General features: G+C 40.9%; 2 protein-coding genes across 2 annotated transcripts; both read left to right on the top strand.

Annotated features, from left to right (window-relative positions):
- Window positions 1-6,671: 6,671 nt before the first annotated feature.
- Window positions 6,672-8,049, top strand: LOC118422214 (cytochrome P450 2U1-like). Its single transcript, XM_035829731.1, has 2 exons — window positions 6,672-7,602; window positions 7,871-8,049. The coding sequence occupies exons 1-2, from the start codon at window positions 6,744-6,746 to the stop codon at window positions 8,047-8,049; spliced, it is 1,038 nt and encodes a 345-aa protein (XP_035685624.1). The 5' UTR covers window positions 6,672-6,743.
- Window positions 8,050-15,595: 7,546 nt separating this feature from the next.
- Window positions 15,596-26,942, top strand: LOC118422213 (serine palmitoyltransferase 2-like). The gene is made up of 11 exons (XM_035829730.1): window positions 15,596-15,610; window positions 15,957-16,121; window positions 16,523-16,677; window positions 16,803-16,948; window positions 17,267-17,394; window positions 18,927-19,020; window positions 19,127-19,452; window positions 19,547-19,673; window positions 20,155-20,290; window positions 21,274-21,403; window positions 26,726-26,942. Exons 1-11 carry the CDS (start codon window positions 15,596-15,598, stop codon window positions 26,780-26,782), a joined length of 1,479 nt encoding a protein of 492 aa, XP_035685623.1. The 3' UTR covers window positions 26,783-26,942.
- The last annotated feature ends 286 nt before the right edge of the window (window positions 26,943-27,228 follow it).

Below are 27,228 nucleotides of genomic sequence, written 5' to 3'. Positions count from 1 at the left end.
GCAGTATCCCTATAATCAATAGTAGTAACAGTTGTTTTATCTTACCTTACACTCTATCAGTTCTTGCTCCTGTTTTACGGGAACAAAGCTAGCAGCCACGGACGACATGGTCTCGCCGAGTCAGTCGCTGTCAGAAATTATGTGCAAGCGATACGAAAAGCGCGGGAAACTCTCCAGAAGGTCAAAGGCTATTGGCACGGAAGAAATCACAAAATGGGGTGGCAAGGTATCAATAAATCAATGAAGTAATCGTTCGCTGTCATCGCATGGTATTCATTTACCATTGACAAGAAAAGAAGGGCCGACTATAAATGATATGTTTTTTTAAATTGTATGAAATTAAATGTAAATCAATTTTATCAAGTTGTCCAGCTTCCCTTATTGGATTGGGATATATCATTATTGAATATGGATCGGACTACACCAAGTAAGTAGATTAGGTGAGGGAGCCCGTTTAAAAAGGGGTAGAATGGACTCGTAGGCTAAAGTCTCGACAAGGGAATCTCAAGTTGCCATGTAGTCAGTCGCAGTGTTTCAGCTGCACCACCCATATTATAAGGATGATAAACTGTCTCTACAACACCTTTATTGTCATCTTTGATATGTGATACATGAAATCAATATTCAATCTACTACTTTGCAATAACTCAATATGACTTTGGAAATTGGTATGCAACAGACAGGGGTTTTTCTAGCAAAAAAAGTTGCACGCACACCTCAGCCCCTTCAGACAGAGCGCCTTCCTGAAGACGAGCGTAGGAGCAAACCAAATCGTTTGATAATTTACGTAGCATATCAGGGATCTGTGGACGCATATATAGATGCCCAACCGCCTTCTGTACGCCCTTCCCATTTTTCTGCGGTTTTAGCTGCTGCAACTTTCTATTTTTGACCTAACTTCAGACTACAGGCGTGACGTTCATCGGGCTTGAAAAGTCCATTTCAATGATAAAAATAGCGAAAAAAGCACGCGACGCTCGCCCTGTGCGCTTTATGGTGTTGGGCAATGACATACGCAGCCGCAGAAGGCCCCGTTTAAGTCCATTAGTCTATTCAGCATTTTAGCCTATTCCAGACTTGTAACAGACATTTTCATAGAAAATGTAAGAGTAATTTCATATTGATGAAACAGTGCAAGGTGAAGATTTTCAGATTTGGTCAATAAACAAGGTTTTTGGTCCATTTCTTGGCCAGTGCAGACCCCTACTATGAAGTGGTCAGTCCCTATTTTGATGTCATCAGAAACCAAGATGACGGCATATTTGAAAGCAGTGGTTAATTCCGCTGGTCAGAATTTTTTTTCCCTGATCAGACGTTCGGAAACTTGAGATTGCGGGATGCGGTGTAGGGTGAGTAATTATGACCTGGAATGTTCAGGAATGAGATTATGACACACTGAACTCAGTCGGCATGTGGAGAATCGCTACGTGTTGTTGAGACCCTTTCCTTTAGCAATCCATATCTTTTTGCAGCCATTAGTGATTTTATGCAATGATATATTAAGATTTAGGTGCGACGCGTCCTTCGGTGAAATATAACCAGCTGCTGCTCCGCCGCGTGCCTGTGAAGCTGGTGTGTTACGCCGAAGGGCGGTTATCCCGGCTATATAGATACAGATCGGATTCAAGCAATAGTACGAGGCTGAGTCAGAAAGTAATGCAAGTGGTTTCATAACAGACTCGTTTTTTAATCAATTGAGTTGAAATTTGGCTCAAAAGTAGAGGCATGTGTCCTCTTGAGATTGATTTTTTTTATTTGGTCATTATCATTTTATGAGCAACTAAGTTAATTTCAAAATGAACACACCCTTGGTAGCTTGTCAGACTATGAATTCTGACGCACTGAAAATCACTGTAGGAGGTTAAAATTACACATATATATTATCAAATGTCATGATGCATGCCGATTTTCATTTCTGAACTCTCAATGGTTCCTTATTTACAGCTGCTAGGATGGAGTAAGTTGTGATATAGAGCTGTTGGATTGATACACGAATTCGTGAGTTGTTGGTTAAAAGATTACTTTTCTATTAACCAAAAGAAACGAAACTTTACACAGTTATTAACTGTTTAAAGGCCAAAAAGTGTGCTAAGTTTTATTCCTCTTTGTTAATGGAGAAAGAAGGCCATAGAAAATTTTAACCATAACACCACAAATCTCATGACCCAGACGACCGCGTATACCTCACTCTACTCCAGCAACGAAAAAAGAAAAACTGATCGGATTTCAGAGTTGAAAATAAGCACGTGGCTTATAGAGAAATGCAGCTTATTACATGTGCAGGCTCAGTCTCCTACTATAGCAAAAATTGGTTTAGGGAAATCATTGATTGTACATTAATTGGACCTCACTTTTCTTCTGACGGGATTCCTAGGGTCATCTTGAAAGCTGGTCAGTCACTCATAAAATAATGAACAGATATTTTAATCTCAAAAGGACATATGCCTCTATCTTTGTGCCAAATTTGAACTCATTCGATCAAAAAACGAGTCTGTTATGAAACCACTTGCATTACTTTCTGACTCACCCTCGTATTTTACAGAGCGTCTTAAAGAGAGTTTTACCAAATTCATAAGGGTTTAACGGAATACACACGCATTTAACAGAACTCATACTATCCAATACTAAAAGAAATAAGAAACACACGGAATCAATACGAGTTTTATGAAACATATACAATTATTACTAAATTAGAATATCTCAAAATATTATTTTAACTGGTATGTTTCTTAGCAGTGAATCAAATGAAGAGTTACCTTTTTTGATATGATTTCTCCGATCTACGAGGACGTGAAAAAATATCCACCCAACTGGTAACATTACGCAAAGTCACTAAAGCAAACATCAAAGGCATCAAAATGACGTCATAAGCCAGGTTTTTCATATTAGATTTTTGGTTAACCGGTTGTTCTGTTGCTATATTCTCAGACTGGTTCTTCCACAAAGTGTCTGACTGGTATATCACGTTCAGTTTGTCACTGTATTTCTTGAATCGACCAAGACCGGGACACGAATACATAGTCGAGGCTTCTGATATATTTCCCAGAGGAGAGACATATCAACTTTTGATCCCAATATTAGGCTGAGGAATGTGGTTAAGCCCCCTTTACAAATCAAGAATTTAGCTCGGCCGAGTTGTCAGCGAGCTCTGAATTACGAGGAGACATGACCCTGATGCCTACGAACAAATGGCAGAGTTTCTTTGCCGCCATCAGGGTCATACCTCCTCGTAATTTAGAGCTCGCTGACAACTCGGCCCGAGCTAAATTCTTGATTTGTAAAGGGGGCTTTAGGGATGTTCCGGTCGTTTTTTATTTGACATTCCGGAATTATTTTGAATATAAGATCTATGCACTGTCCATTTATTCCAGTGAGCTCACTACACTAAACTAGGATAGGTTTAACCAGATAGCTTTATTTGCTAACGTTTATGTATGAGCGTATTATTATTTTGCTGGAGTCATAAAATGATATGATTTATGCATTTAAAGACCTCATTCACAACAGGTGACTGTACACCCATAAGAATTTTGTTGGCAGCAATGCCTTATAAACATCCATCACGTAAAACAATCTTGAAGTTCATACATACATACGTGCGGCTGGATAGAACACGAATAGTACAGCACACAAACACCAAAAATCCTAATACTTATAAACAATAAAACCGCCACCATGATGATAATTTTTATTGCCACACTTATAATTGTTGTTCCATAATGATAGTAATTAGGCACATATACTGAATACATCGACTATGTCAAACACAATGGCTCTGTATGGGGGTTATAATTATAGCTCCACCAATGTGATACCTTTCACTACACATGGATGCAGAACAGAAATACTTCCTAAAACAACAATTACTAATTGTGTCATTTGCATCAACTTCGTCTTTGCTTTACCTTAACTTTGTTTCTATTGGAATCCAAACAAGTGCTTTAAAAAAAAGCTGTACCTTGCCGGGTAGTAGGGATTTCGTCAGGAAAAGGTACCAGTGTTCATCAGTTAACATGAGGATCACATCAAAATAATCAGAGACAACCACAGAGTTCCACATGTCGCCCCCCTCCCACCCCAATTCTTGTACGGGAAAGCTTTAGTGACTTCTCCAGCTGCCAATCCAGTCTCAAATCTATTTTTCACACAATACAAACTCTATCAAGGACATTCATAGTCACAAATGTCTTTAAAATGTACTTACCTGGCTACTTGTCCCGAAGTTTGCGGCTATTTTTTTGTTTCATGTTGTTGCAATGTACAAAGAGCGACACCTAGGAACTTCAGTATGAAATGCAGCAAAAATCCCCAAGTGTAGGGAAATTTACCTCATTAACATAATCTATGTCAGATAAATTATTGGCACAATAAACCGGTATTGTAAAACTTTTTGACCCACAATGAGTATGCATTATTCTTTATTACAAAATAAATTCCTTCTGATGCAATTTTTGATATATCTTTATGATAAACATGGGTTAAAGCGTAGATTTATTTACGCTGGACCACATACGTCTAAAATACAGTTTTAATACTGGCCTGCAATGTACCCTTGTCTAACTAAGCCATAAAATTGGGCAAAGAGAAAAGGGCCTTTTGAAGGGCCTTTGGAAGGGCTGGGTTAACATTGAACCATTGATTGAACCATGTAAAGATCGGGCCTCATTACCTTGCCGGGCCTTAGCCCGGCAAGGTAATGAGGCCCGATAAAAAATCTTTACCTTGACTTTGTCTTACCTTGTTTCATATTGGGCATCCAAAATTGTCCTCAGGTCTTTTGCATTCAAAGTTAGAGTATATACATAACATACATACATACATAAATTATGAAATAAATACAGGAACAGAAGTTTTTCATACAAATTTCCGCTTCGGCAAAGAACACGAAAACCGGGAGGCATAGGCTAGCGCGACTCAGTGCTCCGGACGTCAACAAATTTGCACAGCTCACACGTTATAGAGCTTTCAAACTCCAGGTTACATTCTTCTCACAACACCTAAATGTTTGTTTACCCCGAGGCAAATTGCTTTGTAACTGTACAACTAGGTCTTGTCTCTCCCGCTTGAAGGCTTGCTCACGTTAAATGGTGTGTTGTGGGATTTTTTGCATTGCCGCGCCAGCGGCAATGCCTTATGACAGCTTTCTTCCATGGATCCATGGATCAATGGAGGATCATTATAGACCAGGCTATGCAAGACCCCGTACAGAAGGCTGGTCTTTCCTGGCGAGTTTTATAGCATAGGTAGACAATGGTGCATACCAGGCGAGTATTAAAACTCTCTTCTAGACGCATGTTACTGTATGTGGTCCAGCGTAATAAATCTACGCTTTAACTCATCATGTTTATATAAAGATATATCACAAATTGCATCAGAAGGAACTTATTTTGTAATGAAAAATAATGCATATTCATTGTGGGTCAAAAAGTTTTACAAAACCTGTTTAATGTGCCAATAATTCATGTGACATAAATTATGATAATGAGGTAAATTTCCAATATCCCCTTTTGCTGCATTTCCTACTGAAGTCGCTAGGTGTCGCTCTCAGCAGTTCAGTCATAAAATACGCGGCAATGCACAGCTTTTCTTAAAAGATTTCTTGTTTGACAAATCATCAAGGAAACGGCCTCCTGATGAAGTTGATCAAGATCAGAAAAAAATTACGGTGTGAATACCCGGGTCTTGCATCTATACTTTTGTTGATTTCAGTGAGATTCTAGGTACAATTCTCTTAGTTCTGATTAATTTGGCCCCTCCCCTTCATGTGGTTTTGGAATGCCTCAATGTAAACACAGAAAGCCAAGCCCCGCCCTTCTACAGGTAACACTTACGGGACCCACTCACACAGTAGGTAGTGGTCGGCGCAATGGCTACAATCGTGTCCCTAATGCAGGTAGTTCTGTCTGGACACAGCATGACAGTGGTGCTGATTTGTTTTGTGGCCTCTCTGGTTTCTTTAGTTGTGGTCGCAAAATTCTCAGCACATGGACGGAGGAATACTCCGCCCGGCCCGCCTGGATGGCCAGTTCTCGGTAACCTCCCCAGTCTGACCAAAGACATACATTTACAGTTGACGAAATGGCGTTATCAGTACGGAGACGTCTTTAGCGTCAGGTTCGGTCTACAGGACGCTGTTATTGTTAACGGCAGTGAGGCTATAAAGGAGGCCTTGGTGCAGAAGGCCAAGCACTTCTCCAACCGCCCAGACTACTACCTAGTGCGCTGTGTGAACATGCACTTTGGTTTGTATCCAGAAGCCTTTTTTATGTATTTTTCGAATAGCCTACCAGGATTTGCTGCAATGCTGATGAGGGCTCATATAGACTAGGTGGCATACTTGCTTGATAACTGGAGCTCCTGAAACGTGCCGTGCAAACTAGTGTGAAATCTAGGCTGGGACGGGAAGTATTTGCAGTGTTGGGTAGGACCGTGTTAGGCAGTGTCTTGGTTGTTTGCTTAGTTTCAAATATATCCGCTTTTGCGCGACAGTATGGCCTTATTAAGATACGTACAAAGCTCCAACGATGTTCTTCATGAAGTAGTTTTTACATTGTCTGATTGATAATGATAATGAGTCTAGATTTTGACTCATTTGCCTGACTAGGCTACATGATCAAACCACGTTACTTTACACTAAAAGCCATGTACACCAAACCGTTGTTTCAGGTGCAGTTTTTTGTCCATACGGTGATCGTTGGAGAGCACTTCGCCGCTTCACTGTGTCAACGCTTCGGTTCTTTGGTATGGGGACTACCATCCTAGAGGACAAGATTCAGGAGGAGTGTCGTCACTTCTGCAGCACACTGCGGCTTCTAGTGGGACAGCCTGTGGAACTCAGGGATCGTCTGGAAACTTCTGTGTCTAACATCATCGTCTCCATGGCGGTAGGGAAGAGGTTTGAGTACGGAGACCCGAAATTTGGTCGTTTGCAAGCACTTGCTGAACGGATCAATGTGACATTCTATAAACTATACATCGTAAACTGTTTCCCTGTGCTCCGCTTCTTGCCGGGCTTCTGGAAAATGTACAACGAATTGATGAATCTGACAGCAGAACTCTACAACTACATCCGTGAGCACATCGGTCAGCACGGAAACACAGCACCGGATGAAATCCGGGACTTTATCGACGCCTTCAACAAGACAAAACAGGGCTTCCTGCCCGACATGACTCTGACGTACTTAATCGCTGATTTGTTTTCCGCGGGAACAGAAACCTCTTCCCTTACCTTATGCTGGGGTTTTCTGTACCTCACGGCGTATCCTGACGTACAGGAGAAGATTCAAGCCGAGCTGGACAGGGTTGTTGGGCGGGATCGTCCTCCAGCCTTCAGCGACAGGGTCAACCTGCCGTACACGGAGGCCACCATCATGGAGATCCAGCGCATCGCCACTATCATCCCACTCCTCCCACATCGCACGTCCGACGACACTACCTTGCTCGGGTACGACATTCCTGCAGGTACAAACGTGTTCGTGAACCTGTGGGACCTCCACATGGACCCGAGCCGCTGGCCGGACCCACACAGGTTCGACCCCGCCAGGTTCCTGGGCGAGAACGGGCGGCTACTGGCACACGACGCCTTCATGCCGTTTTCAACAGGTAACATTGTGCCTATTATCTTGAACAATCAATCGTGGAAAATAGATTATATGTCGAACATATGAATATGCATCTGTGTGTGTGTGTGTGTGTGTGTGTGTGTGTGTGTGTGTGTGTGTGTGTGTGCGTTGACTGGTTTTAATGACTTAAACATACCATGTGTCCGTCCGGGTTAAACATACCTGTTTCTATCATATTCTACCTTCGGTTCACGTCACGCTAAACACGCAGGAAAATATCATTTTCATGGTCATTTCCTCTGCTGTAGGATATCGCAGGTGTTGGGGTGAACAGATGGGGAAGATGGAGTTATTCTTGTTTCTCGCCAACACCCTACAACAGTTCACCCTGAAGTTACCGGAGGGTGCAGAGCCTGATTTCCACGGCATCAGCACTGCTTTCATCTACCCTCGTCCATTCAGCCTTATTGTAACTAATCGGGAGTAGTTAAGTATGGCTACAGGTATCCTTTAGTCTACAACACAGTCTACTTGATCTTCTACACTCTGAATTGCAAAGACATGAGTTGTATAAGTGCTTGTAAGTCATCATCATAAGTAAGTAATAGACTATTGGTAAAGAAGCACATCAAGCACACGGCTTGATTAAGGTTGTTGGCAATGAGTTGTAGTTGAGCTATATATATCTAACTCGTAAGAAAGTTCCTCATATTTCTTAAAGATGAAAGGAAGAGATACAAACGCCATGACATCAGTGCTAATCAGACGTATATTTAGACTCACATCACAATTCAATAACTAAACTAAGAGAGGTATTTTGCTGTTCTTAAGACGGACAGTTCGGCACTTGTCATTTCATAAGATAATTTTCGCAAAAGAAGTTTGCATCAGTTTTGTTGATCACTGTTCTGGTGCAAGTCTACCAATAGTAATGGCGTTTTATCAATTATTGATAGAAAATTTTACGACAGTCTAGTATTTGGAAGACGAGTAATATGTTTCATTGAGTCTGAAAAGAAACGTGTCATTTAGACTTTAAAGAAATGTACATGTAATCATTGGTGGAATACAATAAAATACGTCAACATTAAATCCGTCTCAAGTTTAATGAGTAAATGACTACATTGTATGGTGTTAGTATATGAGAATAAAATTTGGTATGAGAAGTTGTGTGGATAGAACGGTGAAGTATGAGGTTACAATATTCACTACCATTATCTGCTTGGAAACTAAGTACACTTAAGTACACACTGATAAGCACGGGGATAATCACAGTCTAAAACGTTAGTTGAGGAAACCTTCATACAGTGCCATAAACCAAAATGTCTATGTCCTCAGAACCCTTTCACGCGCTGAATTTTCTAGGAGTCGAGGCTGGACAAAGTGTGTATTTCCGCCCTAAGGCCACACCAATTTAATTTCTTGGTTCACGGATTTTTTCATAAAAAATATGGAGCGAAAGGGCGAAATAAAAATAAAAATAAAAATTGTAAAATGGTTGGGGTAAAGGTAACGGCTAATCCAAAACATAAAGAAAAAAAGTTTTCAGCTTGAAAAAAGTACAAAAACACTATTACTGTACAGTAACAGCACCTGTAGGCTGTACCCACACTTTAAGGAGCTTATAATATAAAGGGCAATTTGCTACCCCAGAAAGATGGTGAATGGCTTCATTAATGGTGAAAATTTGCTGAGTGGTAATTTTTATTTTTATTTTTTTTCCAAAAAATAGGAGCGAGCGAATCCGTGAACCAAGAAATTAAATTGGTGTGGCCTAAAGGTCAAATAACTTACGACCAGAATTTCTCATGCAAAGATTCTCATGCAACTCTGTTTAAACATTTTGAGTCCTTCTTCTCTGGGGAGAATTTTTCGGATGTGAAAGATTTTTTTTTTCATTTATGATGATGATGATGATTTGGTTTTTATTGATTCCAACATACAAAATACTCTCAATCACAATCTCGAATTTAGAAATCCAATCCCGAAAATTAAGATGAGGCCGTATTCCATCGAAATACGTTACAGTGTATGAGAATGTGAGTCATGTGAGCTATGCCTCTTTGTGTTCTAGTTTAACTACATGTACATTTTTAAGCAAGTTGCTTTAAAAGGAAAGTATGTAACATACAGTTCCCATATGGTAAAGCCCCTTTCCATGACCCCGCAACGCCCTACCGGCCATATTACTTTACACTGGTAGTCCTTTGGTAGGATATTGAACTGTAGTCACGCCTACACGCTTGCGCAAAATATTTCTTTTACCTTTAGATACTGTAAATGCATTTAAATTCACGGGGATTTAATTACGCGATAGCGATTTTCACGTTTGGTTTAAGTTCACGGTAGTCCATGTAGTCTCGTACTGTCATGGAAAATGTTTGCGGTGGTTTTAAGTTCGTGGTGAAGCGACCACCGTGAAAACCACGAACATTAAACAGCCTCGAAAGTTTCGGCATTTACAGTATCTTCAGAAACCTCTAAAGTAAAATATTTTAATTCTCAAGCGTCCTTCCCTGAGGTGTTGTCGCGTGCTCAGGTCCCGCATTGTTCTGCTTGTATCATGCGGCGGTATCTGCTCGTTTGGCATGTTTGGTTACCTAAGTACCTAGCGGAAAGGATTTTTGTGTATCATCCCTGGCCCTCGACAAAAGATAACATCTCCAATAACAAAAACCCAATACCAAACAGCAAAATAAAGCTTCATCCGCCAAATTAGTACACAGTGTTTGAAAAAGTCCAATGATCTTGTAAGTTATGATAATTGCAAATATTAGATTTTATTTTGAGATATGTATAAAAACTGCACTCAGCACAGTGTTTCCAATGCCGACTCGGTTCTTCACACCGGTAGTCCCCTGCGCACTGCACGTACCCTAAATGTTATTTGGACAAAACGTCTTCGTCTCCAGGCTCCAGTTCTAGCATCCCAAAACAAGCCTCACTCATTCATCTGACGAAGGTGGGAGAGTCTTCGGCCGAAAATTTATGGTGAGTTTTTCCTTTCATTATTGAGCAAAGTTTAAACTTTTTCACTAAAGTTTCACTGTAACACACTACAGCTAATGATTCACAAGCTTTTCCATGACATTCAAAATGCATTTCCCACATTCTACCCATTAGCGTTCACTGCAATAGGCACTTGCAAATTTTGCAGGTCCTATACGGTGACAACAGAATTTTCCATTGTAAACGTACGAAAAAGTGGAAAAAACAAATGTGTCATTATCTGAAAAAAAAACTTGAAGCCATACAAACTTACCCACAAATGATAATCTGCTCTGTCTACTATCACAAAACGCATTTGCAAGGATTTCTAAACCGCTAGTCTTGAGATATAATAAACCCCCCTATTTAGAGCACTTCCATTAGTCTTTTAGGCTAAAAGCAGCTATCTGGCGATGATACCACTATCTCATGGGGGTAAAAAAATGGTCATCATTTATAATTGATTCTACAAGTAAAGGGTCTTTCCCTAGCAACTCCAACCTGCCCGGATTTAACATAAAATCCCATCAGAAAGGTTTTTCAATTGTTTAAGCCTTTTTCTTATTTGAGCTCTCTCACCGGTATCATGCTATTACTTTATTTGCCAAGTAGGAAATGTTTTCGGCAACGATAGTGTGTGTTTGTACATGACGTATGTGTGTGTTTGCGCGCGTGTGTGTGCTTGTACATGTATTTATGTGTTTGCGCGCGTGTGTGTGTTTGTACATGTATTTGTGTGTTTGCGCGCGGGAGTGTGTTTGTGCATGTGTGTACGTGTTTGCGCGCGCGTGTGTGTACATATATGTGTGTGTTTGCGCGCGCGTGTGTTTGTACATGTATGTGCGTGTTTGCGCGTGTGTGTGTTTGTACATGTATGTGTGTGTTTGCGCGCGGGAGTGTGTTTGTGCATGTGTGTGCGTCTTTGCGCGCGCGTGTGTGGACATGTATGTGTGTGTTTGCGCGTGTGTGTACATGTATGTGTGTGTTTGCGCGCGCGTGTGTTTGTACATGTATTTATGTGTTTGCGCGCGTGTGTGTTTGTACATGTATTTATGTGTTTGCGCGCGCGTGTGTGTTTGTACATGTATTTGTGTATTTGCGCGGGGAGTGTGTTTGTGCATGTGTGTACGTGTTTGCGCGCGCGTGTGTGTACATATATGTGTGTGTTTGCGCGCGCGTGTGTTTGTACATGTCTGTGTGTGCTTGCGCGCGCGTTTGTTTGTACATGTATTTGTGTGTTTACGCGCGCGTGTGTTTGTACATGTATGTGTATGTTTGCACTCGTGTGTGCTTGAACATGTATGTGTGTGCACGTGTTTGCGCACGCGTGCGTGTTTGTACATGTATGTGTGTGTTTGCGCGCGTGTGTGCTTGAACATGTATGTGTGTGCACGTGTTTGCGCACGCGTGCGTGTTTGTACATGTATGTGTGTGTTTGCGCGAGTGTGTGTTTTTACATGTAAGTGTATGTTTACGCGCGACCGCGTGCTCGTGTTTGTATGTTTTATTTTGGACTAGGACCAGGGGCTTTAGATAATCTTCTATTAGTTTTGAACTATTGTAAGTAAAGCAAGATTCAAATTAATATAGTTCTAAAAGTGTGAGATCGCCTGGCGTAGCGGAAGCTTATTTGGCTCAGCGGCAGCTAGCAGCGTGTTACGTACCTAGTTCAGTCCCAACTCAAGCACGCCAAAGAACCCACCACACGTGCAATGGTGCGGTGTGCGATTTTATGGATGAAATATTTACTAAATATTGTCATAATTCGATGCGAGTAACAAAAAGAGGCCCCTGCGGAAGCCGCATAAATGGTACCGTCCGAACAGCGTTCGGTCGAACGGTCGAACCTCCGAAATGTGAAATGGCGGGAAAACGACAGCGGCGCTAGCAGTGGTTCTGAAGGACCGTTACCGTCACATGTACGGGCTTGGTACCCAGTGACAACAGTACTTTTGCTGACAATATAGGTAAATTTGCATTTACAATCACTTTTCAAAGAAATGTATTGATAGCTATTTGGTTTAGTGATAAAGGGATTTCCTCAAGAGCGGATTATTGTCCATAAATGAGAAAAACATCTCGTTTTTACCTATTTTGACCCAAAAAGTTACGATGAATTAACATACAACAAAATAGCGACGGACAAAGTAAATCTACATGAGGTAATCTGTCATCCTGTGTCCAGAACGTTGTCTCCACCGAGGACAGGGCGCATGAAATAAACCTAATATTTTCAACCAAAATGTGTGTTTTTAACCCTCAAAATCCATCATATCAACATAATATGCCCGGTGTTTTTATTCATTCAATTAACACTAGCACCCTGTGATTTTTTTTTGCAATACGACCATGCTATGGAATTTTACGAGCATATAACGTTACCCATTTTACCATGTCTACCGCAGTGTCACATGCGGTAATTGACCGGAGCTCCCTCCCAAACGACCTTGAGGCCAAGAGACTATGCTTGTAGGTAGGTAGGTATGCGCGCCACTGTTGTCGTTTGTGTGCTGAAGAATGTAAGTTGTGTCAAGAACGCTAGCAGTTTCCGATCGAGCTGAGATTAGCAAACTCTCCCATCCTGGCCGGAGCGGTGTCGCGACAGAAGGTCGGTCACTGAACTTTAATACAGTGGTCACTGCACTTATTGCAGGCACTGCACTTACAGCGGTACAGTTGAAGCATAACTGACGCTGCTGGGTGATCGTAGATAAGGCCCCCTTTCCACTTGACGGCGCTCTCACGGCGCTATCGCTGCGATGGAAAATTGGCCAGAGCGCGGTGAGAGCGCCGGGACGCCAGAAAAAGCTGCTATAGTGGAATCTCTCCGGCGACCCCAGCGCGCTTTCACCGCGACGAAAACTCAAATGTCAGCATCTTTTTATGAGCTAGCAAAGATTCGAAAGATTACTCAACGAATTTCAGAGATAAAGAACGAATCTTTTGACGTATAGTGTATTTTGGTATCTTTGAAGTCATCCTTTTACGTCTTACATAACATTCAAAGTATAAAATCAAGGCTGTAATCATATCCAACTTTGGTCACTGTACAGTCACTCAGACTGAAATATACACGTTTGTCTTGCTGTTTTCTCTTAAATCTGTCATGTAGCTTGTTCACCATAAATATCTTTAGCATGCGTGTTCGGGAGTATAACTCAGCAGTCAAATTGTAACTGCTTAACCAAGCCATAAATACTGCTAAATACTCCCAGCTTGTTTCCAACCTACCAACGATTCACCCCAAAACCGTAGACAAATCTCTGCTAACTCAATCCCAAGCAAAATGACTATTACCATGCAGGACGTAGGCGAATCACCCCCGAACTTCACACGACCGACATCCAGCCAAAACAGAAAGAACCATGAATACCGTATTAGAGCTATCTGTGATCCAAATTTGATCTCTTGGTGATTTTTTCATAATAGAAGAAAGGATTATTTTGATTAAAAATGAAAATGGCTACTTTTTTAAAAATCTCTGATTATGTCCATTTCAAGTCGTAAGAGGGTTAGCAATCGGTTGGGAATCAGTCTGGAGTGATTCGACAGTCTGCGGGTAGAGGTCGGGATGGCTGGTAATAGGTTAGTTAGCATTCGGGACACAGTCAGGAGTAAGTCATTTACTGGTCGGGAGATGGTTGGGACATGTTCGGGACATGTTCGGCGCTAAAAGATAGGCGTGGTCAGACTGCTCCCGAACACCAGCTGACCTGAGTCGGCTAAGGGTCGGTTGGTGTTCTGGAGCTAAATTCGGCTTTGTGTAACGTAGGCATAAGAAAAGACCATAAATATCTCATGGTACAGCTTGCCTTTCAGGAAACAGTTAGTGTCTTCCAGTTGATTCCAAGTTCCTTCTGTCGGGCTAAGCACTGTATGAATCATGGTGAGTATCATTAAGGTAGTCAAAACTTTCTCCTACATGACTCACACATATACCTCCTTTCCATTAGGACGGTGCTCACGCCGCGCTCTTTCTGCGACCTAACGTTTTACAGATCGCTCAACTAATGTAAAAGAAAAGAAACTTTTTTTTTACTCTTTGTGTGTGTTTTTTGTCCTGTCAGTCATACCTTTACATGCTGTATGATACACCAAAAAAAAGTTACACATATCCTATTTAGGTCACATGCGACCTAAAATTTGACAGATTGCACAACGAATTGTATGGAAAAGAAAACGCATCTTTCTACGATGTTTGTGTTTTGTCGTCGTTGTAGTTACACATTTACATTTTGTATGATATACCTTTATTAAAATTGGAACGTTGCACACACACACGTTTTAGGTCGCAGAGAGAGCGCAGCGAGATTGTTGCCTAGTTGAAAGGGGGCCTTAGACATGACAATACCTTACCTACTTTTCAGCGATATTTGCACAATACTTGGGGAATTATAGGGTAGAGTTCGTGTGAAGTCAGACTGGGTTTGTTTGGTCAAAGCATGAAATGTTCCGAAACAAAATTTTTCTCCTTAATGTATTTTACTATAAGAGAGATTATTACCTTCGCCGAGAAGGTTATGTTTTGGGTAGCGTGTGTATATATGTATGTATGTATGTATGTATGTTTGTAGAAGACCAGGATAGTTTGAAAACGCCGGGATGAATTGTATTAGTATTTGATATGTGGGTAGGTCTTGATGAGACCTGGAAACGATTAGATTTTGGGCCCCCTAGCGGCCTGTTAAGATACTGCAACGGAACTTTCGAGTTTGATATTTCGAGTTCGAGAATTATTTGGCGAAGGTATGGGGTCGTAAAACTCTAGTTTCAATAGCATTAAGTCTGTTATTGTTATATTGTATTGTTGTAAAAAGTTCTTTTTCAAAGCTGGCAAAAGTTCTAACGTAGGGAAGATATATAGCACAGTTGGTGCACAACATGGTCATTCTCATATCTTTTGTATGAATTGTTTTGTTGATGTAACAACATATAAAAATACCCCTCGTGCATCAATGACCCAAAAGATGTGCATTCATCAACAACAAAAGTGAAAATAAAATAATACTTAGTAATAGTTAATAATGCTATCTGTTTGAACCACGATGAATTGTTCCAATGTTAGAAGAATTTTGGGTGTAAAGTGTGAAAAATTGTAGTATTTGTGCGTGCAAAGGAGAATTAATGAATATTATTCTATGCAATTCAAATGTGGTGATATTTGCTCTGGCTTTGAATTTAAAATCAGAGCGTCTATTCTCTTGCTATGTATGTTTTACATTTGTCACAATCACCAGTTGACCTAAGGTTCTTCAACTTAACAGTGGATTACTTTAATGATCCGTAGCACAATGAAGTATATTTTTACATGCAAACCATCTTACCCTACAAGTAGCAGCTGGTGTAGCTGTAGTGTTTGTGTTGGTGTTATTTCATGCACGGATGTCTTTCCCTGTATCACTTTAGGTTGGTCGTAAGTCCCCTCAAGACTATGAGTCAGCACCTTTCCTGGCAGCTTGTTGGACGTACATCAGCCTCGCTATTCTCATCATGTTCGGCTATCTGAGAGATTTTCTTCGGAGGATCGGACTGGACAAAAATCAGTCTGCCACGGAGAGAAATAAGATGAAGGTCAGAAAAAAAAATTCACACAGACTCATTTCATCCAAAATACTGATACATACTCGTATCTTGCTATCTGTTTTAAATCGGTATAATTATTTGATCTGAATTATTTGATCTGTAATACTAAACTTCGAATACCTCATACCTCCAAGAAATGTATCTTATGCAAATAACTTACATATGTACGTGATTTATGTATGATGATGTTCACCTTCATCTGACTGAGACAAGTCACAAGTATAAAGTTTCTATCAACTATTATCAAGTGGAATTCCTGATTTTTGTAATGATCATGCAATCAGTCAGTTTTTGACTAACACGCAACAGTAATAGGTAGGCAATTCTCATTATTTACTGCTAAAAGTGTTCACTTTTCTGCATGCTTGTTTTGTGCATGCTTTCCGCAGGGATTTGTTCCTTTATACGCGTCATTTGAGGGGTTCTTCAGTAGGAATATCTTCAAGCGCGCCATCCACGGTGCCGGCAAACCGATCTGCAGCCCTCCCACGGTAGAGGTGGACGTGTTGGAAAGGACGAGTGACGATGAGAATTGGCACTTCAGGTTCGATACGAGAAAAGGATTTGTTGTTTTGCAACTGCATTAAACATCTTTTTAAGTTTTCATGAGCGTATGTTTTCTATCATGCTTTTAGAATAGCCACATATGAAATTCTTAGTGCCCTTCAGGTTGACAGGAAAGAAGAGGCGATGTATCAACCTTGCCTCCTATAACTACCTGGGGTTTGCGGAAAAGGATGGCCCTTGTGTACACGCCACAGCCCAGGCCTTGCAGCAGTACGGTGTAGGCGTCTGTAGCAGTAGACAGGAACTTGGTAAGTTCTTTCAAAGGAGGCACCTAATAAGCGGACACCTTTAGATTATTGAAAAAATGTGTGAAGACGAGAATGAGTACTTGTTTCTGTGGGAGCAATAGGTACAGTAGTGAATCTGAGCCATGTGTTTTCGTACAGTACATCCTACAACTCCTGGGAGACTAAAATTGACAGCTTACTCTAAACAGATCCGTCACTTTGCTGTCAACGAAAAAGAGTAGGAAAACATTTAAAGCCACCTGCGAAGCTGTTGATGATCATAATGTGTTACAGTTGCGGTGCCGGAGTCAGTTAATAAATGTGCTTTTACAACTACAGGGAACTACAATATACACGAGGAGCTGGAGACGACAACAGCCAGGTTTCTGGGCGTGGAGGACGCTATCACCTTCGGAATGGGTTTCGCCACCAACTCTATGAACATCCCAGTCCTTATGGGTGGTAAAGTAGGTATCAGTATGCAAACAAAGTAGAGTATAGACTAGCTAAGGTGGTTTTAACTGGCAAAATAGATATATTCTTACAGTTGGAAGTGATGCTAGGAATTTTCAATCCACTGCTTAGAAGATAAAGCACTTGTGTCTACACAACAAAACCTGTTATTACTATAGAGACTATAAGTATGACAGAAACAATCTGTTTATCGCCAATCTTCTCACGCTGAATCTTTGTATTATTTGACAAGTAATTTGACTGCACTAAATTGCCTCGGGTCATGACGAAGAGCGTTACATTTTTGGACATCGGGTCGTATTAACCGGAATCTAAATTCCGACAAAGCCAAAAAAATAGACAGATACGGAGCAGTATTTTTCAAAGAATGTTACGTATCTTACATAACTTCAAATCAGACTGTGAGGTTATCATTCAATGTTTTTTATACACCATCCCAGATTGTTTATATTTATTTTGCTGATGCTACGGATATGGGAAAATCTAACATACGGACTTTCTGGAATGTTTGGCATATTTCGGCACAGAAAAATGTTTCCACTTAACAGCATTACGTATAGAATATAATCCAGCACACGTACTTTTATACGAATGGAATTTAATTTGATTTCATTTTGTTTTAATCGTTTATTATCATAGTATTGTTCATACATATCTTTGCACGCGTAATTCAACGATACCCAAAACAATAGTGTTCAATGCTTTGAAGGTGAAGAAAAAATTTCTTTTGAGCACATCTGCATGTAACATTATTTTCCAAACATTTCATCGATCGCAACCCATTTGAAACTAGAAAGGAAACATTTTTGAAAACAAAAATGCAGGATATTTGCGAAGGGAAAAGAAAAAGGAAAAAATCGCAAGAAAAGAAATAACTAGAAAGGCAACGAGGCGTTGGCGAGCCCCCCTCCCCACACGGACCGTCAGACCGTAACGCCCCGCACGTCTTTTGAGCGCAAGAAAAAAAATTGAAAATTTCGTGTAAAACGAACGATACATGTCAAAAATGGGGAATAAAACATTTACCCTGCGGGACTCGATCCTGCGCCTTCCAGCGTGTGAGGCCATATCACTCCCCACCATGCAACGTGGCTTTACATGATTCTGGGCCGATTTTTTTACCTTATTTTTTTTATGTTGCTCAAGGCGGCCCGACCAGTTTCAGTCCTGTGCGTTCATTGGTTTATTCGATGACAAGTATAGACTTTCGGCCAATCGAAAAGCTGTATTTCACAGCCAAAGGCTTTGTAACCTGTGTTTTCATTGGATCTCGGTTTGAGCAATCGTTTTGCTGATAGGTTCACATGTGACGTGTCCCCGAGAAAAGGCCTTTTGTGGCCAATGCAAAAGCTGGAAACGTATAGAGCATTTTACAGCCCCAGCTTTTCCTGCGTTTAGGAGGAATATCTGCAGGAAAACAATATTTTTGCTGCTTCCGCAAACATAACAATACTAATAGTGATGTGGCTATGTGATCCATTCCGCCATATTCTCAAGGCATACAAAAGAAATATTGTTTCCATAGGGCTGCTTGATCTTGAGTGACGAGAAGAACCATGCCTCCATCGTGTTGGGCGCACGTCTGGGTGGATCTGTCATCCAGGTCTTTAAACATAACGGTAAGGAGAATGTATTTGCTACATTGCCTTTCTGCCTTTTGGTGTCATAAACTGTTGCAATCATCTGTCGAAAAGGTCGTTCTCACAAAACCCTCAATTGTACCAGATATGGACGATTTAGAGGAGAAACTAAGGGACGCGATCATCAGCGGCAGGCCTGGGACACACCGGGCCTGGAGGAAGATCCTCATCATAGTGGAGGGGATCTACAGTATGGAGGGCTCCATCGTCAAGCTACTGGACGTCATCCGTCTGAAGAGAAAATATGGTGCCTACCTGTATCTGGACGAGGCTCACAGCATCGGGGCCCTGGGGGAGACAGGCAGGGGGGTGACTGAGTACTGGGGGGTGAACCCCAGGGACGTGGACATCATGATGGGAACATTCACCAAGGGCTTTGGGGCTGCAGGGGGCTATATCGCAGGGTCAAAGGTAAGTATTAGCATAACCCATCCAAATTATGATTTGTACGAAAATACTCGTAAATCAAACTTGTCAAGACTTATTAGAGTATGTTCTTTTTCAGAGATTGATCAACCACCTTCGAACGTACTCTCACAGCACCACGTACGCGTGTTCCATGTCAGCTCCGGTAGCACAACAAGTCATATCATCTATGAGGATCATTATGGGTGAGGATGGTACGGAAATAGGTAAGTCTAGCTTTCTGAAACAAGTTTTCTTTTGCTTGAAGAAATATACAACGGATAATTGTCGTGTCTATCACCCCACTTGTGCTATGAAAATATTGATTATATACATAACGGCTTTGGAACTACAATGGAGCTTCGTCAAAATCTTCTATGAAGAATAACCGAACAAATAACCGAACGGGTTTCCATGGCATTTCGTATGTAGGTAGCTAAGACAGAGTTGTACATGATGAAGTACATATATTTCAAATTGGGACCTTTTGCAGGTGATGTTAAGTCCTTAATTTACATAAATGTTGCAAATATCAACATTGTGTATAGCTTATTCTAAAGTCAGTCATTTGCAGAATCCGAATATCCTTATAGGACAGATGAATTATGCATTCTATGTTGCTTGAATGTTCAAATTTTGAGATGTTTCAATAACGAGACTGGTAAAGTCTTTTTTTCTTGCTACCTGCATTATTTGGTTCCAAATCAGGTAAACTCAGGATTGCGCAATTGGCAGCAAATGCTAAGTATTTCCGACGGAGACTTCGGGACATGGGCTTTGTCGTCTGTGGTGATGATGATTCCCCTGTCGTGCCATTTCTCGTCTGCGTGCCTGGAAGAATCTTGTAAGTACCCAGTACACATCAAGTACTCAGTACGCATTGAGTACCCAGCATGTTGAGATATATACTCAGCGTGTTGAGATACTCAGCGTGCTGAAGTACTCAGCGTGTGGAAGTACTCAGCGTGTTGAGATACTCAGTGTGTTGAAGTACTCAGCGTGTTGAAGTACTCAGCGTGTTGAAGTACTCAGCGTGTTAAAGTACTCAGCGTATTGAAGTACTCAGCGTGTTGAAGTACTCAGCGTGTTGAAGTACTCAGCGTGTTGAGATACTCACTGTGTTGAAGTACTCAGCGTGTTGAAGTACTCAGCGTGTTGAAGTACTCAGCGTGTTGAAGTACTCAGCGTGTTGAAGTACTCAGCGTGTTGAAGTACTCAGCGTGTTGAAGTACTCAGCGTGTTAAAGTACTCAGCGTGTTGAAGTACTCAGCGTGTTGAAGTACTCAGTGTGTTGAAGTACTCAGCGTGTTGAAGTACTCAGCGTGTTGAAGTACTCAGCGTGTTGAAGTACTCAGCGTGTTGAAGTACTCAGCGTGTTAAAGTACTCAGCGTGTTGAAGTACTCAGCGTGTTGAAGTACTCAGCGTGTTAAAGTACTCAGCGTGTTGAAGTACTCAGCGTGTTGAAGTACTCAGCGTGTTGAATTACTCAGCGTGTTAAAGTACTCAGCGTGTTGAAGTACTCAGCGTGTTGAAGTACTCAGCGTGTTGAAGTACTCAGCGCGTTGAAGTACTCAGCGTGTTGAAGTACTCAGCGTGTTGAAGTACTCAGCGCGTTGAAGTACTCAGCGTGTTGAAGTACTCAGCGTGTTGAAGTACTCAGCGTGTTGAAGTACTCAGCGCGTTGAAGTACTCAGCGTGTTGAACTACTCAGCGTGTTGAACCATTAATCATGTCGAGATACTCAGATGCAGTCTACTGTAATATCAAGGAGAAGATTGAAAATCAAGTTAAAATTAATGACTAGAGTGCCATTTCTTCTGCCCAAGAGCCGTCATGGAGGAGCTCTTCGAGAGGAACATTGCTTGTGTGACGGGAACATTTCCGGCAACATCGATCACGAAGGGTCGGGCCCGTGTCTGTATCTCTGCTGCCCACACGCAACAAATGTTAGACAAGGTACAGAAAAACTTATTTTTAGAACCATGTAGTAGACAGAAACTGTTATGTCACAACCTTAACGTCTTTATTTTGTCATACACGGTATTTATCTTTTAACAGCACGGCAGAAACTTACACAACTCTGGTCAGTATCAGCAGCCATCTGGGCCAAAGCGCTACAGGTCAAGTTGAATCAGTGACCAGTAATATGCAAATCTATCTCTGACAATTGTTTCTAGCTGGCAGACAGTCTGGGGTGTTTATGAGTTTATGTAGTTATAGGGGTCAATCCGCCATTCAAACTGCTGGACAAGTCACAGTGGGAGCACTTCCTTATTGTTCTTACCCTGGGCAAGAAATCCCCAAATATGAAATCTAGCTGAACTTTGCTCCTCAGTGACACTTTTACTCCTATTGCCTCATCATGGTGACTCACGAACTCGTTTTACAAAGTTGTCTTGTTGAAGTTTTAAAAGTCTATATAAATTCTAAGCCTAACAATAGCAGAATTCTTTGAACACAACAAATTCGTAGTACTTCGAAATTTCATTTTGACTAATGACTAATGTTATGATCTTATCATTGACCCATTGTTTTAACGTTGCTGATAAAGTTTGCTAATTGTTGTAATACCGTGGAATGGAACATGATTGTAATGTCCTCCAGGGCTGCCAGGAGGACTATTATACGTATTCATTTCCTAACTAGAGTTCGGCGACCTCATACCTCCATGAATATTTAAAGCTTTTGTTAATTTCATGCAAATGACTTAACATTAACATGATTTATGCATGGTGTTGTTCATCATTGAATAACGTACAGTACACATGTCACAAATAAAATTCCCAATTCAAATCATTAATCATTAAGTTGTTTTGCAATTTTTGCATAAATTATGCAAACAAGCTCCTCATTTGCATATTTGAGATTTACATATGTTCCACGGATTATAATTAACAAGTGTTACATTTATCGAAGTCCAGTTGTTGCAAACAATGGAATTGTACAATTTCCTCATTAATTATGCAAATTAAGTCCTTATTTGTATAAAATGCATATCATTATGAACATCTTTGCCAATGCTACCTGTATACCTAAAATGCAGGCAATCCGCCGTTCCTTTCTGCAGTTATCCTCTTTGGAGTGTCTTGAGAAAAACGCCCCTGCAGTTCCACAATTGAATGTTAGGGGACTGAAATTTGCCCCACTTTGTCATGACGCTAAAAGCTATCTACCACCCAAATGTCACGACCATATCACGTACGGGACAAGAGATACATTGAAAAAACTGCTATGATAGAATATTCTCATTAATCATGCAAATGTACTCCAATTTTGCATAATTAGTATTTTATCTTGTACAACATTGTTCAAGGTACCTACATACCAAAAATCATGAAAATCCGGTCTTCCCTTCTTGAGTTATCCTCGTCAGAAGTTTTTGACAAAAACGCCCCTGCTATCCCCAAACTAGACGCTAGGGGGCCCAAACTTATGTCATTTTTTCCTGAGCATAAGAGCTATCTAATACTCAAAAATCGTGACCATAGCATGTTTAGAACACCGAGATAGCAAAACCGGAAGTTGCGCTGCAGTACCAAGGTCACATACCAGGGGGCCCAAAATTGACCTTGACCTTCGTCTTCCCAACCCCTACCCACATACCAATTATCATCGTAGTCCATCAAGAGGTTCTCAAGTTATGCTGACCACAAATATGCGGACACACAGACACACACACAGACACACACACAGACACACACACAGACACACACACAGACACACTCAAAACTATACCTCCATGAAACCTCCATTTTTTCATGGAGGATAAAGCAGTCTACTTTTGCAACTGCTACCACTACTACAAGCAACAAAAATGGAAGGAAGAACATATTTTCTCACAGACCGTGTGTTATTATTATCTCCATGAAAAATGGAGATATAGTTTTGGGTGTGTCTGTGTGTCTGTGTGTCTGTCTGTGTGTCTGTGTGTCCGGATTTGTGTAGTGAGCATAACTCAAGAACCTCAAGATGGATTACAATGATATTTGGTTTGTGGGTAGGTGTTGGGAAGGCAAAGGTCAAGATTGATTTTAGGCCACCTAGTATGTGACCTTGGTACTGCAGCAGAAATTCATTTTTTGGATCTTTTGAACTGGATGTGCTATGGTCTTGGTTTTTGGATTGCAGATAGCTTGTGACATAAGGGATATGTGGTGTATATTTGGTCCCCCTAGCAGGTTGCTCTAGAACTGCAGGGACATTTTTGTCAAAATCTTCTTAGGTGGATAACTGAAGAAGGGAACGACAAATTTACATGATATTTGGTATGTAGGTAGCTTTGACAGAGATGCACATCATCAAGTGCAAATTATGCAAACTGACACTTAATTTGCATATTTAATGAGGAAAATCTGTATTTGCAGTGTTTCCTTTATAGAACTCAAATACATGCAATATATGTAGTTTGTGGAAGGTGGAACATTATCAGATACCAATTATGCAAATAAGTCCTTAATCTGCATAATTGAGACAAAAGTGTCATCACGGTGGTCAAAAAGGCCCTCAAAAATCCTCACTCGCAAATCATGCATATGGATGAGGAAATCAATGTCAATCATCCATTTCACTACTGGCAACAATAGCTGATTGGTTTACGCCGTTGTAGGCGGGGATTACATTTGTTTTGGTCGCTCCAAGTGGAGCTATTTTTTTACGCGAACTTGCTCCTTTGATATGCGCGTCTTTTCTCCGCCCCCATTGTTCTCCACTTACCAAGTTAACAATACCTGAGCTTTTCTGTCGGTCATTCTCACGCTGGAGCTCGGCATTGAAACCACCGTTTTAATTCTTTCTGAGCTATATATTTGTCTATATATTACCCAACATGCTAAAACTAAACCTTAGGTGAGCAAAGATCGAAGGAGTTACCGTCACTCCCGGGTCACCGCTTGGGGCGGAGCAGTAAGAGTCGTTTACAGACACAACCCGGAAAATTATCCGTGCCTTTTTTTACACACACACACATACAAAAAGTTGAGTGATAGAAATTCAGTAGTTTTTCGTCGAAGATGAGTATTTATACCTAGAACATGAAAGCTCACCATACTAGTATACTTATACCCAAACGTAACGAACCCCTTGATATATTGCGTCTTTGACCAAAGTCCCGGCGTGTCTGTTCCTGTCCTGTATACACAACGACTCAATTTAAATATAAGACAATAATTGCAACCTACGTTTTTTGATAAACGTGTTCTCTCAAATAACAAACTCCTTATATTCTCGTCATTCTGTAAATGAACTAGGTCCATTTTGGTAACACAGCACATACCAGCGCTTGACGTGGCGAATGTATCGAATCGGATATCGGTAATACGATGGGCATTACATCACATGGTAAAATTCAAACTGGCGTCCTTTGCCCCGCAATTTTCTTTGTTTGAATTATACCTTATACTATAGAATGGATTTGAAGTAGTAATAAAACGCATGGTAACACGGACGAAAGAATAGCAACCGCAACACCATGAAAATTCACCCAACTTACCGTGATCGCCATTGCTGGGCGCAGCTACAAGATTCAGCGGGGCCGGCGTAGAGCACGCCCGCCCGTAATATAAACACAACCCGGCCTTTCCTACGGAAGTCTAATATTCTCTCCCTCTCTCTCTCACTCCACACGCACACACAGACATACACACACAATTGAACTACAGAACACCAGTTTAGTTTCTTTGTGAAGTGAAATTCATATTTTGAACATTTGCACGGAAGCTTACCGCACACGGAGAACGCAATACACACTGACCTCACGACAAAGTGCGTCTTCAAATCAAGATTCACGAACCGGCGTGTCTGCTCCTGTCCTACAAAATACTAGTAACTAAAAAATGAAGAAAAAAACTTCGTTCTCCGCTATTTGTAGGAACAATCTTATATTCCCGTGAATTTTGTAACAGAATCTGCTTTGTAACATTACACACCCAAGCGTTTGATGTGCTATCGGCTTTCATACACTAGACGAAAAAACTCAACTTTTGGCGCCCTTGGTAGAAAAATGAAAACGGTTCATTACTACAAAAAAAAAAAGATTTAGACTTAACTATCAAAGAAGCACAGTAGTAGATCAAACTTTTGTGAAGTAGGGGTCAGATATGTAGTGTTGTTACCTGACAGCGGAACCGGATGAAACCGGTTTTCTCTTTTGTTTACAAAAGTCGAAAAGACGCCATTTTACTATTTGGGACCTTGTTCAAAATTTCTAAAATAATCTTAACTATGGGAGAAAGTGCAGCTGCGAAAGTGCACTAAAGATCTTGTAGAATTAATGGTAGCTTCTTGCAGACACAACAAACTGTACAAATAATTTGCTACAGCCAATTCTCTCTCAAATTTCGCGCCCGGGACGACAACAATGGGGCCACGCCAGCTCATTTCCATATCACTGCCGTCCCAGGTAAGTTGTTGTTGTAACGACGTACGGAGGCGAGAACAAACCGCTCTGATGTTCGCCGACAACCTAATTATAAGTCAAGAGCATAGCCATTCTTCCACGTGAAAATCTGAACAAAACGTACAATTCGTATTTTGAGCCATATCTCCCGGTAGTTAACACTTAAGCTGACCAAAAAAGTCCATCGTGAAGAAAAAACTATCGCCGCCATCTTGGAGAAAAATCAATCGATTCTCTTCCATCGCTGTGGAACTATGGGACAAAACGTAGTGAAAATGTGACAAAATTAGCTAAAATGTCGTAGACACTTAAAACTGCATAAGGTGAAATATTCTTAGAGGTCCTAAAGTCTAGAGCATAGGTCAAAGCTTTGCCTGGTGCGTAAAATAGAGCATTAAATTCAAAGTTCAAAGTTCAGTGACCCAAAACGACCTCCAAAACGCACATGGAACAGCGGGCGATTTGAAGCGTTTTGCACATGGTCATCCCAAATAATTGAGATATTTTTAAGGCGAACTAATGTAATTTTCGTGTGCATATATTTTTTTCCTGATGTGATAATCATATCGTGCGTTATGTTGGATGAAATTTGTGTTGTTTTTTTTCACACCGCCACGGCTCGCGCGGGCCTGCTTGTGGGCGGAGCACCTTGGCCTGGCAACGCGGATAATACCCTAGCAACGTGACCACCGTGCATCATTTATCGATCTAATGATTTGACAATCAACATAGTGACCAGCGTAGGTTATTTACAGGTGTGCATAACTAAGCATAGATTATGCAAATGTGGAATTCATTAACGTAATCAGACTTTTTCATGGAGATATGAGGTCTCCGAACTCTTGTTTATATTGTTTTTGTCTATGCCTAATCGTCTGTGTTAGGCTTTGGACGCCATCAGTGAAGTAGGAGATCGTCTGCAGCTGAAGTACTCCCTCTAACGACCAAGAACAGCTCTACCTGCCGCGGAACGATACACGTATACAAGGAAGTGGACAGTCCGGGTCACAGGGATGACGTTTTACCGACAGAATCTTGAAGATGTAGTTTGCTGCCTTTTGTCTGCTTTTGTATTACAGGCTCGGCATTATTTCTAAAGAGTAAAGCTATTGTATTCGGTTTGAAAATATCATATCATTTTGTCTACCATACGCTCGAATAGCTTACATTACCATGAAAACATAAAAAAATTGATGGTATGTATTTATGCACTACATAAGTGTCAAAGTGTAACTGATTGGAGATTATTATACTCACGAACTTTGATTTAGCTTAAACTCGCATTGTAGCTAATATAAAACTGACTTTGTTACCTGATAGTATACTGTACCATACCGATGTGTATTTTCAGATACTAGATTTTGAGGAAGGTGAATACATATTATCT

The sequence above is a fragment of the Branchiostoma floridae genome, chromosome 9 (assembly GCF_000003815.2).
Source record: "Branchiostoma floridae strain S238N-H82 chromosome 9, Bfl_VNyyK, whole genome shotgun sequence".
NCBI lineage: Eukaryota > Metazoa > Chordata > Leptocardii > Amphioxiformes > Branchiostomatidae > Branchiostoma > Branchiostoma floridae.
Note: the sequence above shows the minus strand (reverse complement) of the source record. Positions and strands in the feature narration are given on the sequence as shown.

Bases quoted from the DNA above. Each gene is read 5' to 3' on its own strand.
- LOC118422213 (XM_035829730.1), top strand. The intron at 17,395-18,926 runs GTAGGTATCAGT...TTGTTTCCATAG, and splicing joins CAGTCCTTATGGGTGGTAAA to GGCTGCTTGATCTTGAGTGA. The intron at 19,453-19,546 runs GTAAGTATTAGC...GTTCTTTTTCAG, and splicing joins GCTATATCGCAGGGTCAAAG to AGATTGATCAACCACCTTCG.
- LOC118422214 (XM_035829731.1), top strand. From the start codon at position 6,744: ATGGGGACTACCATCCTAGAGGACAAGATTCAGGAGGAGTGTCGTCAC. The intron at 7,603-7,870 runs GTAACATTGTGC...CCTCTGCTGTAG, and splicing joins CTTCATGCCGTTTTCAACAG to GATATCGCAGGTGTTGGGGT.